Below are 13,724 nucleotides of genomic sequence, written 5' to 3'. Positions count from 1 at the left end.
ACCCCACATCCCCGAATACTCTGTGCCAAGCTATTTATTTATTTATTTATTTGTTTATTTGAGATGGAGTCTCGCTATCGCCCAGGCTGGAGTGCAGTGGCGTGATCTCGGCTCACTCAGCCTCCACCTCCTGGGTTCAAGCAATTGTCTGCCTCAGCCCCCTGAGTAGCTGGGATTACAGGTACCTGCCAGCACACCTGGCTTTTTTTTTTTTTTTTGGTGGTGGGAGGCGTGTTTAGTAGAGACGGGATTTCACCATCTTAGCCAGGCTGGTCTTGAACTCCTGACCTCGTGATCCACCTGCCTTGGCCTCTCAAAGTCCTGGGATTACAAGAGTGAGCCACCGCGCCTGGCCACCAAGCTTATTTTCGTTTGTCCTTTGGTTTTCAGCTTGGGGTCTCCTCTCTGGAGAACATCCACTAATATGACTTGGGTACCCTTCTGCTCCTGAAGATTCCACTTTATTTTATCCCTATTATCACACATATTCCACAGAACTGACATTGGCTGTTTACTTGTCTGTATCTCCCTCTAGACGTGGGGCTCCTCAAGCATAGGGAACTTTAATCATTGTCGCCTTCAGCACCAAAAAAGGGGCCTGGTCCAAAGTGATGAATGAGCTCAACAGAAGTAGATTCTGGTCATGAAAATGTCTGCCAATTACTGTTCACCAATTTCTAATTATGCAGGGCATTTAATTCTCTTGCCTTTTAAGAACCTCACAATACTGTTAGGAGAGGAATTAGTTATCTACATTTTCCAGGTGAAGCTAATGCCCAGATTGCTGAAGAGGTTTGCTCTGAATCATCCAGTTGGTGAGTTGCTGAGTCAGGACTCAAAGGCCTGTCAGGCTCCAAATATCCATATTCTTTCATTTATATCAAAAGCCTTAAAGCAGTGATACCACAAACCCAGACAAGACCATCAGGACATTGTAAAAACATGCAAATTCCTTGAAGATATGATAAAGACACAGAATTCAAGGAATTGAGAGAGAAAAAAAGGAAGGAAGGAAAGGAGGGAGAGAGAGAAAGAGGAAACAAAAACAATTATAAAGGCTAGATAGAACAATAAGATGCACCATAATATTACATATATTATATAATATTACAATTTGATCTTCAGGTAAGCAACGTTCTTCTTTTAATGCCCAGGGGTTATAACATGTACTAAGAGAATACAAACTTTGATTTTAACCACATTGCTTGGCCTGTAAACTCTCTCTCTCTCTCTCCATATATATATATATATATACATATATACATATGTATATATATATATGTATATATACATATGTGTATATATATACATATATATATATATAAACTGACTAATACCTGGGCTCTGCCAGTGTAACATTGGCAGAGCCCAGGTATTAGTTCCCCATGGGTGCTGGTTAGAAGAACAATACATGTATATAACCTTAATACAGCAAATAAGGTTAACTGGACTTCGGCTGTTGGAACTGGCCTGTGGAATAAAGCTCAGAAGGGCTGATTTGAGACTGCAGGACAAAGTAAATCTAAGAGTGTGGACAGGAAAGAGAAGGGGTGTTAAGGGATGAGGCCAAAGAGGGAAGAAGGAGGGGTGGGGGTATAAGCAAGGTGCCATAGCTTGAATGTCCTCTCCAAAACTCATGTTGAAATTTAATTGCCAACGTAATAGTATTGAGAGGTGGAGCCTTTAACAAGCCTTCACAGTAGCCCTCATGAATGGATTACTGCTGTTGTCGTGGGAATGGGTTAATTATCCTGAGAGTGGGCTCCTGATAACACAGATAAGTTTGGCCCCATTTCTCTCTCTGTTTCTCAAACTTGCTTCTGCCTTCCACTAGATGCCAGTGCCATGCTGTTGAACTTTCCAGTCTCCAGAACCACAAGCCAAATAAACTCCTGTTCTTTACAAATGACCTAGTCTGTTGTATTCTGTTATGGCAGCAGAAAACGGACGAAGACAGAGGTAGATATGCTCATCATTTATGTAGCAAGGCAGGAAATAATTAGAAAATGTATGGAATACAAAAGAGATTTTTTTTTTTTTTTTAGAATTAAAAAGAAATCTCAAGAAGGAATAAAAATGTACTATTGGAAGTATAGGAGGTGGGTGGTATAAGTGAATTAACCCTTATTTTTCTCTGAAAGAAATCAATAGGTCTAGATAAAGCTGATAAATCACAGAGGTAAACTCACACTATCTAGACTTCTGGGGTGACTGAATTAAGATGGGAACTGTTAGAAGAAGTTGCTTCTGGAAAATAGATTTATGGCAGACAGGAGGACCACATAAGACAATTCCTATGTAGAAGTATTATTTATTTGAAACTTTAGGTTTATGAGTGCTATATTACATTTATTCTAAAATGTAATTTTATTTATTCTAAACAATTTGGGAACAGGAATCCGCATTTTTAATCAGCTACTTAGGTAATTTTTATGCTCTCAGCCCTGTTTTGGAACCATTGCCTATGGCTTTGGATGGCCTGAGAGGGGCTGTTCTTGTCTTAACCAGCTTCAGTGAGGACCTAGGGAATCCCTGAGCTTTGGGCATTTCTGCTGCCTTTGTAAAGGGGCTTGGAAGCTGGGGAACCTTGCTGGGTTACTTCACAACTTCCCTTTGAAAAGATCACTTGCTTCATCTTCCTGTACTTCCTCGTTGCTTCCAACTCAGGAGGAAGTTGACTCAGTCTCATGAGTGAGCTCTCAGATAATTTCTTCATTTCATTTCTTAATTCATGCCTTATAGATTGTGAATATCACTCTGGTTCTCAATGCGAGGTGATGACTCGTTCACCTCCTGACTTTTGGTTGACCCTAAGCTTGATGTGGGTATACTGTGACCTTCCTGTCCCTTAAAGATGGAGAAAAGAGATTATGACACCTTTACATTTGCCCTGATGTACACTCATGTTTGCCCATCACAGTTGGGAATAGGTTATGTAATCCCATGTGACTTCAAGAGGAATCTCTGCAATACATAAGAAAGAGTATGGAAGCTGCAGTGGGAGTCCAGAGCCCAGAGTTCTGAAGCCAGGTCTGAAAGGGCTGACCATGGGGCCCGGGGCATTATCTTCCCCTACTTGTCTTAATAGGAACTCTGGTCTCCTGCAGCTCACACACCCTAGCTATTGTAGATTGTCTCTTCCACCACAGGTTTCTGAAGGTTGTTCCAGGGCAGGACTGTGATCGCTTGGCCTCTGGGTCCCTCCTATTTCCCAACTTTACCTTTCTCATGCATTGGCACATAGCAAGTGCCTCAAATCCATGGTTAACTTCAAGAGCTTTGTGAATAGCGCTTTGCTGTTTTCTTTTCACATACATTCACACCCTTAATCACCAGGGTGAATCTGCAAAGTAGGCATTATTATTATTATAACAGGATGTTAAAATGGGGTGTTTTCAAAGACTGAGAACAATATAGCAGGTGTCATCCGGTGGTGCTAGACCATACGTGCAGGGCTTGCAAAGGGGTGGTCAAAAACTAGTTCACCAACATTAGCTCATCACTAAACTCTAATGTGGAGGAATGTGAACAATTTGTTTTCAGGGCCAATGCTGGTGAATTTGGGGGGTGTTTGTATTATACTAGAGTAGACTTTTTATTATCAGAAAAATCACGAGCTAGGTATATGAGGTTTGGTCCAAGGGCAGGATAAAATATACGTTTGTGCAGGTATAATGATGCACTAGTTTTCTATGGCTGCTACAATAAATTTTCACAAATTTATGGGCTTAAAACAACACAAATATATTGTCTTACCTTTCTGTTGGTCACAAATTCAACATGAATCTCAAATGGGTGAAAATCAAGGCATTCACAGGGTACAATCCTTTCTGGAGATTCTAAGGGTGAATCGTTTTCCTTTTCTTTTCCACCTTCTAGAGGACACCTATATTCCTAGCTTCATGGTCTCCTTTCTCTAGTCCAAAGCCCGCAATGTCAGGCCAAATTCTTCTCATGCTGCCGTCTCTCTGGTCCTCTTTTCTGCCTCCCTCTTCTACTTTTAAGGACCCTGTGATTACATCAGCCCCATCTGTGTAATTCCAGATATTTTAAAGTCAGTTGATTAGCAACCTTAACTCCATCTGCAACTTTAATTTCCTCTTGCCATCTCGTCTTAGTTATTATCCCGTCTACCACAAATGGAGAAGGATGGGAAAGAAATAACATTGCTTCCAGCTTGCACGTTGCTAAGCATTGCTTACTCAGTAAATGTAATTGAATCTGTTCTGCAGATGAGGAAACTGCAGATCAGGGAGATTAGGAGTGGTGTCCACTCTTGACTATGCATTGCAATCCCCTAATGCCTGGCCCCATCCTCCAGGGATTCTGATCTAATTGGTCTGGGATATGGTCTGGGCGTTGGGAGTTTGTGAAAGTTCCCAGGTGATTCTAATGAACGGTCGAGGATGGAAACCACTGGGCCAAGGAATTACTCAAATTCATCCAAACACCTGGACAAACATGGTACTACAGCCCAGCCTATCTCACTTCAAAGTCCCACTAAGGAGCTGGTGGAGGAGAAACCTCCTACCCTTTTGCTGGAGGGAATTTTCACTTTAACTAAAAACAGACTGTGGTTAAAACCAAAAGAACAGAGCTTCAGGGGTAGAACATCAAGCACTGAACTCCCGATGGCAACACAAGAACAAGCTTTCCTTTGGGAAAGAAAAATGAGACAGTGTTCAGAGGACAGAACCTCATATAGGGCATGAGACCTTGATCAATGACATTGCTGTTATTTTATTTCTGTCATTATTAGGGCCAGACTATAGAGAAGGTTATGCCAGAAGGACCTTCTAGATACCTGAAGCCTCATTCCAAAGCCCACAGAGGCCCCTTCCTCTTCCTGCTCTTAGAGAGTCTGATTTGAGGGCTTTCCCATAGCACTGCATCAGTCCAGCCCCCACCCCTCCTGCACATGCTGTCCAGTCCCCAAACCCTAGGTCTCATAGTGGGTTAAATTGTGACCCCTCCAAAAGACACATCCGTGTCCTGACCCTCAGTGCCTGTGGATGTGAACTTATTTAGAATTAGGGTCTTTGCACGTGTAATTAAATTAGGGATCTTGGGATAAGATCATTTTGGATTTAGGGTGGCCCAAATCCAATGACTGGTGTCCTTTTAGATAAAAGAGAGGGACGTTTGATGCACAGAGAAGGCCAGTGAGGACAGAGGAAGGGATCACAAGGCAGTCATGAGCCAAGAAACACCACTGGCCACCAGCAGCCACTGGAAGGTGGGAGAGAGGCCTGGGCTGGATCCTCCTTCAGAGTCTTGGAGGGGAAATGGCCCCAGTAACACCTCAATCCAGGGCCTCTGGTGTCCAGAACTATGAAAGAATACATTTCTGTCATTTCAAGCCACTCAGTTTGTGAAAATTTTGACAGTAGCCACAGACAACTAATAGAAGTCTTATCCATCCCCCAGTCTGGATACCGCAGGAGCCCCAAACACAGTGAGAACGCGGAGCACTGCCTCCTGGAGCCATGTCTCCTGCCCCTGTCTGAGCCCCCAGATCCTGGAGCCTTACCCTGGATTAAGGGTACCAAGGAAGCACCAGGTCCTTGACCCCTGATTCTGGGAACTTGAGAACACCTCCAAATACAGCACATGATTTTCAACCCACATTGCACTAAAGGAGGAAAAAGGTGCTTGAGGTCAACTCCAACCCTGGGCCATGCCAGGAGAGCCCCAAGGATGGGGAAATGGTCCCAACTCTCACAGTCTTGGGGCCATGAATTGCCTACCCAATACCTGTCTCCTCATTCATTGCTGCTAACTGCACCCCACCTTTGTTGGGCAGCAATATGTCCTAATCTGGAGGATAAGTCATGCCTGGTATAACTGGATCACAGAAGGCCCTTTCATCCCTCATTGACAATGATGGTTTAAAAGGGAGCTCATGGCCGGGCATGGTGGCTCACACCTGTAATCTCAGCACTTTGAGGCAGGCAGATCACTTGAGGGCAGGACTTTGAGACCAGCCTGACCCACATGGTAAAACTCCATCTCTACTAAAAATACAAAAAAAAAAAAAAAAAAGGCTTAACCAGGCATAGTCGTACATGCTTGTAATCCCAGCTCTTGGGATTCCTTGAAGCTGGAGAATTCTTGAACCCGGGAGGCAGAGGTTGTAGTGAGCCAAGATCGTGCCATTGCACTCTAGCCTGGGCGACAAGAATGAAACTCTGTCAAAAAAAAAAAAAAAAAAAAAAGGAGCACATGACTTAGTTCTAGCCAAAAAGATGTAAGGGGAATTCTGCTGAGAACCTCTGGGAAAAAATGTTTCCTTTGAAACAAGAAAGAAGCATTGGAGGGGAAAGCCCTTTACCTCCTTCCCCATTTGCCTCCAGCATGAGATGCTGTTTGGGGGTTGTGTGTGATGTCTGGAGCTGTGGCAACCATAATGTGTCAGCAAATTGAAACACCATTCATACACTGAAGATGGCAAAGAGGATGGTTGGAAAGAGTCTGGGTCCTTAATGGCATCACTGAGACACTGACAAACCCTGGGACCATCTACCTATCAAGTTTTCTTTGGTTAAGGCCTTTTAGTTCAGTATTTAGGTGTTTTCACTGAACCATCCTAACAGTGCCTATAATGTAGGTTGGAGGCTACTCAGGGCTTTCAGTGCTATCAGTAGGTTTTGTAGGACACACAACGTGGCCCTAGGCCTATATTTTATAGTCCATACAGTGCATGAAAACAGAGAAATGGGAAAACCTAAGTTGGACTCTGACTATCCTCCTCTTCACTATGTGAATTTAGGTACAGTGTAAGTCTTTCTGAGCCTCACCTTCCACATTTGCAAGATAGGACAATAACCTCAGCCTAAAAATTATCATTCATGTACTCTGAACTCAAATAACATGATGGGTGCGAATGCATTTTATGGCATGCCATCTAAATGAACAAGACTGTTAACCAGGTTCACTTGCTTTTACTTTGGGTGAAGTGTGTGTCCACGTGTGTGTGAAAGGGGGTGGAGAGACAGGACATTTTAACCAGAATATTTGCCTTAAAAATGTGTCCTTTAGGAGGGTGAACATTGCTTATCCAGGAATCCAGATCATCCCCAAATTGGGGCAATTCTATCTCATTGCATCAACCCCCCCCCTCACATTTAATCAAGTTCCATCCATTCTACTTCCTCCAGGACCTGTGGCTCTGTTTCTTGCCCCATCTCCATCCTCACTGTCTTGCTTCAGAGTGCATTGCTTCTCGCTGGATCATTGCACCCATTCCAGTTGGTCTTCTACCTCCACTCTAGAACCCTTATGAGTGAGTCTTTTCTACCACTCAGGTGGGACTATGCCACCTGGGGCCTGCTCTTGATGGATCCCCATTTTTTGTGTCACTGTTTGCCCAGCATTCTCTCCTTTTAGAGGAGCAAAGTCCTTGTTTCCCCAGCACCCAGCACAGGGCCTGGTGCATAACAGATGCTCATAAACATTTGTTGAATGGAAACAGCAGCCTGGGATTGAAACCTTAGAAAGATATAGTTGGTGTTACCCATGAATTGCCTTGGATTCACAAATTAGAGTCAACAATGCTTCATTGCATGTAGATACTTTATTGAAGGTAAGTGGCTATTTTAGAGAAAAAGATGACCATAGTGGGTAGCCTTGGGTGGAGTTTTTGGGGAGCTCAGGGGCTGGTCACTTGCTGTAGCTCTTAGAGCCTGGTTCCTGGAGGCTTAGGAGATCTTCTCTCAGTCCAGATCCAGCCGTCAACTCTTCTTCTTCACTTTCTGCCGACTGCCCACCCTTGGCTCCGTCTGAAACAGAGGGGCAAGGAAGGTTGGTCCAAGCCAGATTAGGACTTCTCTTCTCTGGTCCCTTCCTTTTGGTCCAAAGAGACCCCAGCCTCCAGTGGGCATTTCTTGCTAATGCCCTTTAGAGGGACCTTTCCACTGGCTGAGGTGCCAGATTCATCTCCTGGCTATAGGGACATGCTAAGGGTATGATGGTACTTGGGTTCATTGTCAGCAGACAGACACTTGGCCTTGGAGCAGAGTTGAAAATCTAAACTATATGCTGGACAAGATCCCTTCCCTGTTTAACGGCCTACTCCCATTTCTCTGTACCTGAAAAAATCCTGTCATTCTAAAAACGACAGCCCAAGCATCACCTCTCCTGGGGACCCTTCCCAGAGCCTCCAGGGAGGAGTGAGTCCTCCCTCCTCTGGGCTCCCACTCACTCAGTCACAGGTTTCCATCATGGCCCCAGGAAAGCCGAGGGCCATCCCCTGGTTTGTGTCACTCATACCCGCTATTCCAAAGCTTCCCAAGGGCATTGTGTTTACTCTCTATTCCCAGTGTCTTCGTTATGATTTATTTTCTCTCCTTAACATCTCTGCAACAGGAAGAGGTAGAAATGTCCACTTTTCCCCTGGCTAGAGTTACCTCCCCAAGATTTTCTAACTAGGCCTTCAAGGGATGTGAGGATGAGGTTCAAGACACTCCCTTCCCTTCCCATACCAATGTTCTAGGCTGGAAGCCTTGATGTTGGTTCACCACTCTACCCTCAACAGACCTTCTCTCCTAGTCACCCCACTGCCCTCTTCTTGTGCCTCTCTTGCTTCTCCTTCCAGGGCTACATCAGAACAGGAGGCCCTTGGCAACGTGAAGCTCCCCAGACCATGAATAACTCATGGGAAGGGGCTGTGCCATTGGCACTGGTGACCCCTTGGCGCCAATGCACTCAGCACAGGTCTCATGCAGCAAGCACAGCAGATGCTGAGATCAACACCCAGCCCCCTCTATGTGTCCCAGGGCTTTGCTACCTGCAGATGCCTTCAGAGATGAGATGTACTTGGACCAGAAGGAGCAATCGGCTTTCTTCAGGCCCTGTCGATTGGGGAGCAGTGCACTGAACTCCTTGTAGTTCTCACCGCCAGCATAGGGTACAAAGTCAGGCCAGGGGGTTGCAAATGTGGGTACTTTCCGTGAGAACTCATAAGGGTAGTTGGGATTTCTAGGAAAATGAAAAGAAAGAAATATCCATGAGGGAAACTCGTCTTTCCTTTCATCACCTGAATTACTTCCCACTTGCACTTGGTATCTGAAGGACAATTCATGTATCTGTAGGTGTCGAGGCCGCATGTGAAGCCCCCAGATCTGGCTTCTGGAGTTGTGATCTTGACTACGGCACTGCAAAGCTAGGCCATTTCTGGTAGAGGAAAGATGTTGAGGTCATGACCTGGTAGCGTTATCCAGGACCTAGCGCTGCCCTTCTGTCTTTGTGAATGTTGAGGAGATCACTGTGCTCTTCTCTTTCTCAAAGTCCTCAGATCTAGACATCATAGCTAGCCTTTGGAATGTCCTTGTTTGTCCAAGGCATGGGCAGGAGGGTGAATCTGCAGGCCAGCTGCCCAAACTTGCTACCCAGGCCCATCTTCCGGCATGCACTGCCATGTAGCCTAAACACTAGCCCTGCAACCACCTGATGTTTCCCAGATAAGGTGTGTCCTCTCAGCCCTGCCGCATTTGCCCAGACCTCCTTTCCTGGAAGTATCTTCTTCTCCTTTGCTTAAATATTCTATTTATCCCCCAAGGCCAGCTTAAATGTGACTTCCTCAGTGAAATATTTTCTAAAACCCTAATTAGAAGAAATATGTTTCTCTGCTCAACTCCCACAACAAACTGCATAAAGCTTTATTTTCTCCTGCTTTAAATTATGGTTCATTTTTATGTTTTCAGACTATCAGTAGCTGGTAGCTGGGTCATGACTTTTGCACCTTTTTATCTTTCCGGGGAACCTAGCACAGTTCTAGGTAATCAATTCACATCAGTTAAAAAGATAAAAGGAAACAGGTAAACTACCATGAAGAGGAAAGAGCAGGAACCAATTCTGCAGGTGGGGACAGCGAGTATACTCCATCAGACTGGAGTAGAGGCAGACGAGGAAGAGGAAGAGCCTCAAGGTGAATAAAGGAGGGTCCTGAGCATTTCAACTTAAGCTGAAAACCCAAGGAACTGGTATTCCCCTCTGTGGAGAGACAGTGGCTCTCCTCCAAGTGGTTTGCCCTCCAGGGGACATTCGACATGCCTGGTTCTCAAAACTGGGCCTGGGTGGGCACCACTGGTATCTCGTGGGCATCTAGAGGCCAAGGATGCTGTTAAACATCCTACAATGCGGAGGACACAGCCAAGATTTATCCAGCCCCCAATGTCAATGGTGCTAAGGTTCAGAAACCCTGATCTGGAGTCATCAAATGTAGCTGGTATAATTGGAGCTTTTCTTCATGAAGATTAATGTATGCAAATGCAGGTTTGGCCAGGAGAGGGTGACTGAGACAGGGAGGCCGGTGGCTAGTGATTATAATGTCTAGGGAGGAAAGGATGAGTCCATCGATGCAAATTGGGCCTTTGCATTCTGCTTGAAGGGAGGGGGAGGAAAAACACAGTGACAGAATTCTGAACAAGTGGCCCCAAATTACCCTGATCTGATGAAGTGGGAAAAGTACTGCATGATTTTCAGCGACAGGCTCTTCTCCTCCAGAGAAAACTGCCCCTCGTAGGCTGGGTAGAAGGGAAGCCCAAAGGCAAACTGAACATCCGCCAGCAACTCCAGGCTGAGAAAACAGAGGAAAAGCAGCAGCAAAAGGTCAAGAAAAAGTAAGCTACTCAAAAACACAAACAAACAAAAAACCAATATTTCTTCCAAAACCAAGACTTTCCCTTCTTTACATCATATTTAAGGATCCTGTTTAGTGCTCAGTTGAGTGGAGACTTGGCTTGGCCTAAATTAAATCCAGTGACCCATTGGGGGCAGATCCACGGCAGGTCTATTGGTTAAAGTGAGACCAACACTGAACACTTAAGTCTCTGGAAATAATGCCTGTGAGAAACATCCCAACACAATGATTTTTGGATCATATTCGAACTATGATACTTACGGTATCACTGGATATTGATGTTCTTCTAGTCACTGAAAAAGCAATAATGAAAGTAGCTTGTATTTGAGCCCAATCCCTGCACTAGCCCTTGTTCATATACAACTCACACTCATGACTCTTCAAGGATGACATTTATCCATGAAGCCCACCCCAGCACAGTACCTGGCAAACAGCAGTTGTTCAATAAATACATGCTAGACTGGATTAAATATCTAGGAAGCAGCAGCCAGCTGGGAATAATGACCTGGAAGCCAGTCCAGTGGTGTGAATGACCCGGGCTGGAGCTGGTGCTGAGGAGCCTGGTACACGGGCCCTGGAGTGAGCATTGGGAACCAGGGAGAGTGATAGAGTGGAAAAGCCAGAAAGGATTTCACCACTGCATAGTAAAGAATCGGGCTTTGCCTATAGAGAGGTCTGGACTTTGCCCTCAACTTCTGGAAGGTGAGTCATACCTGTTAGGAGGAGGGAAGAGGCTGGCCACACTGGATCTTAGGGTAGATATGGCCCTTCCTGACAGTCTGAGGGTGGAGACTGGCCATGCCAGAAAGAACAACCACGTGATTTAGCGTGGGAGCTTTGGGTCTCATGGTATCAGGCAATCTGTAAACTGAAAGGAATCACATGGCAATCGATCAATCAATCAATCATGCCTATGTAATGGAACTCCAATAAATCTCTGAACACCAACGCTGGGGTGAGCCTCAGTGCAGAGGGTGATACGTCCTGACTCCACAGGGAGGGGACAATGGAGCTTCAAACCTGGAACCCTCCTGGGCTCTGTGCCTCTCTTCCATGGGCCGATTTTAATCTGTGTCCTTTCCCTGTAATAAATCATTGTGGTGAGTGTCACAGCTTTTAGCGAATTCTGAGTTTTTCCAGTGAATTATCCAGCCTCAGGGTGGTTTGGGGAACCCCTGAATTTTCAGCTGGCATCAGAGGGAGGGTGGTCTTGTGTGTAGACCATGCCCTCTAACCTTGTCATCGGCCCCATCTTATAGAAAAAGCCAGCCTCTAATTTTACAGACCAGGAAAATAAGGTCTCGAGCAGTTTCCTGACTTGCCCAGAGACACACAGTAAGTGAATAGCAGAGTCAGATAAAAGCTGAGGTTTCCAGAATGCACGATGCTAACAAAAAGCACCAGGGCCCCAGGGCTCCTATGCCTGGGTCCCGGCTCTTCCACCTTCAAGCTGAGTGATGTCTGGCAAATTTCTTGGCCTCCTTCATTCCCTACTTCCTCATCTATGAAATGGGTGTATAACTCCTGTTATCAGTCTGTTTTCACACTACTATAAAGAAATATCTGAGACTGGGTAATTTATAATGGAAAGAGGTTTAATTGACTCAGAGTAACACACGGCTGAGGGGCCTCAGGAAACTTACCATCATGGCAGAAGGTGAGGGGGAAGAAGCACCTTCTTCACAAAGCGGCAGGAGAGAGAAGAGAGCAGGAGAAACCACCATTTACAAAACCATCATATCTCACGAGAACTCACTCACTATTACCAGAATATCATGGAGGAAACTGTTCTCATGATCCAATCACCTCCCTCTGGGTTCTTGTAATTATAACTGTGGGGATTACAGTTCGAGATGAGATTTGAGTGGGGACACAGAGCCAAACCATATCAACTCCCTACCTCATAGTGCTGCTGTGAAGATCAAAATAAAATGGTATATGGAGCATGTATTTAAAAGAGAAGTAAAACGTGGTCCAGTTCTTTCTCACCACATCAGTTCACCTCCTGACGCAATCAACTATATTTAAGTTCCTGGCACCAGCTCTGACCCAGCAGTTCTCATCCGTGCTGGTACAATGGGCAGAGGTAGCCAGCAGACAGATGTTCTGGGAAATGACTAGAATGCAGTGGTTCCCAGATAAAGGCAGTTTGTGCAGAGGTGAAATTATATGAAGTGCAACGATTTGTGGATAGACAGTTTGACTCTGGCTAAGACTCAGAGAGATTTATTGTGATTATCCAAGAGGCTGGGGAAAGGGCCCCTCTAGCTCAAGGCTGTGAAGCAGAACACTTCAAGCAAAGACAGCACCTTCTTATTGCCCCTCTCCTTCTCAGGCTGGGGACTGTGGTGACAGCAGAGGTTCAGGGGTCCTTCCCTAACACTGAGGCCTGAGGGCCGGAGAGCCAGTATTCCTACTCTGGCCATAAGAATGATCATCAGGCATACATGGGACCGGCAGCAGGCCATAGAGAAACAGACATAAACTCATCACTCAGCTGAGACTCAGCTCTGAAACTTACAGCTTGTGTAACTTTGGAGGTGTCTTTTGACTTTTCTCTGTATCGGTTTCCTCTACATAAAATACCAGATAGAATAAGCTATTGCATGTGGAAGCTCTGTCTAAAAGAAGTGTTTTTACAAATGGCTGCTATTATTATGATGAGGTTATTGTGTGTCAGTATTGGGCCGTTGCACTGGAAGGTGTCATCAAAGGAGTATGAAACCACGAGGACATACAGTATGATTAGGAAGAGAATAAGTCACCGAGCGCAGCACCTCTTTGCAACTATTCTCACATATTAGGGCCTTCTTAGAGAAGGAAGAAGGTTTCCTGTTTTTGAGAGGGGAGCAGGAAGTGGCGAGTGTCATTGAAATTTGTAGGACCCTGGGACCCAAAGAGCTAAGTCCCTTGGGCAATGTCAGCAATAACTGTGAGGAGCCCAGAAAAGAGTCACAGATTCTGCGGTGGCCAAGGTGGCCTGTTTTGCAGCCAGCTCTACCCAATGTCTGCTTATAGCCACCAATTCCAGAGCACCTGGGCTGTGCCAGACACCATGGTAGAACTTTGGCAGCTGTGATCTTCA

General features: G+C 45.3%; 1 protein-coding gene across 1 annotated transcript in view; it reads right to left on the bottom strand.

Moving 5' to 3' along the window:
- Positions 1-7,558: 7,558 nt before the first annotated feature.
- Positions 7,559-13,724, bottom strand: part of TG (thyroglobulin) — a 273,223-nt gene continuing 267,057 nt past the window's right edge. The window contains exons 46-48 of the mRNA XM_028852295.2: positions 10,442-10,576; positions 8,786-8,976; positions 7,559-7,778 (exon numbers count right to left, since the gene is read on the bottom strand). Coding sequence (XP_028708128.2) covers positions 7,660-7,778; positions 8,786-8,976; positions 10,442-10,576 — 445 coding nt within the window. The 3' untranslated portion in view covers positions 7,559-7,659. The remainder of the gene's footprint in view (positions 7,779-8,785; positions 8,977-10,441; positions 10,577-13,724) is intronic.

This window comes from Macaca mulatta, chromosome 8, assembly GCF_049350105.2.
Source record: "Macaca mulatta isolate MMU2019108-1 chromosome 8, T2T-MMU8v2.0, whole genome shotgun sequence".
In the NCBI taxonomy this organism is placed as follows: domain Eukaryota; kingdom Metazoa; phylum Chordata; class Mammalia; order Primates; family Cercopithecidae; genus Macaca; species Macaca mulatta.
The sequence above is the reverse complement of the archived record's forward strand: the minus strand, read 5'-3'. Positions and strand labels throughout refer to the sequence as shown.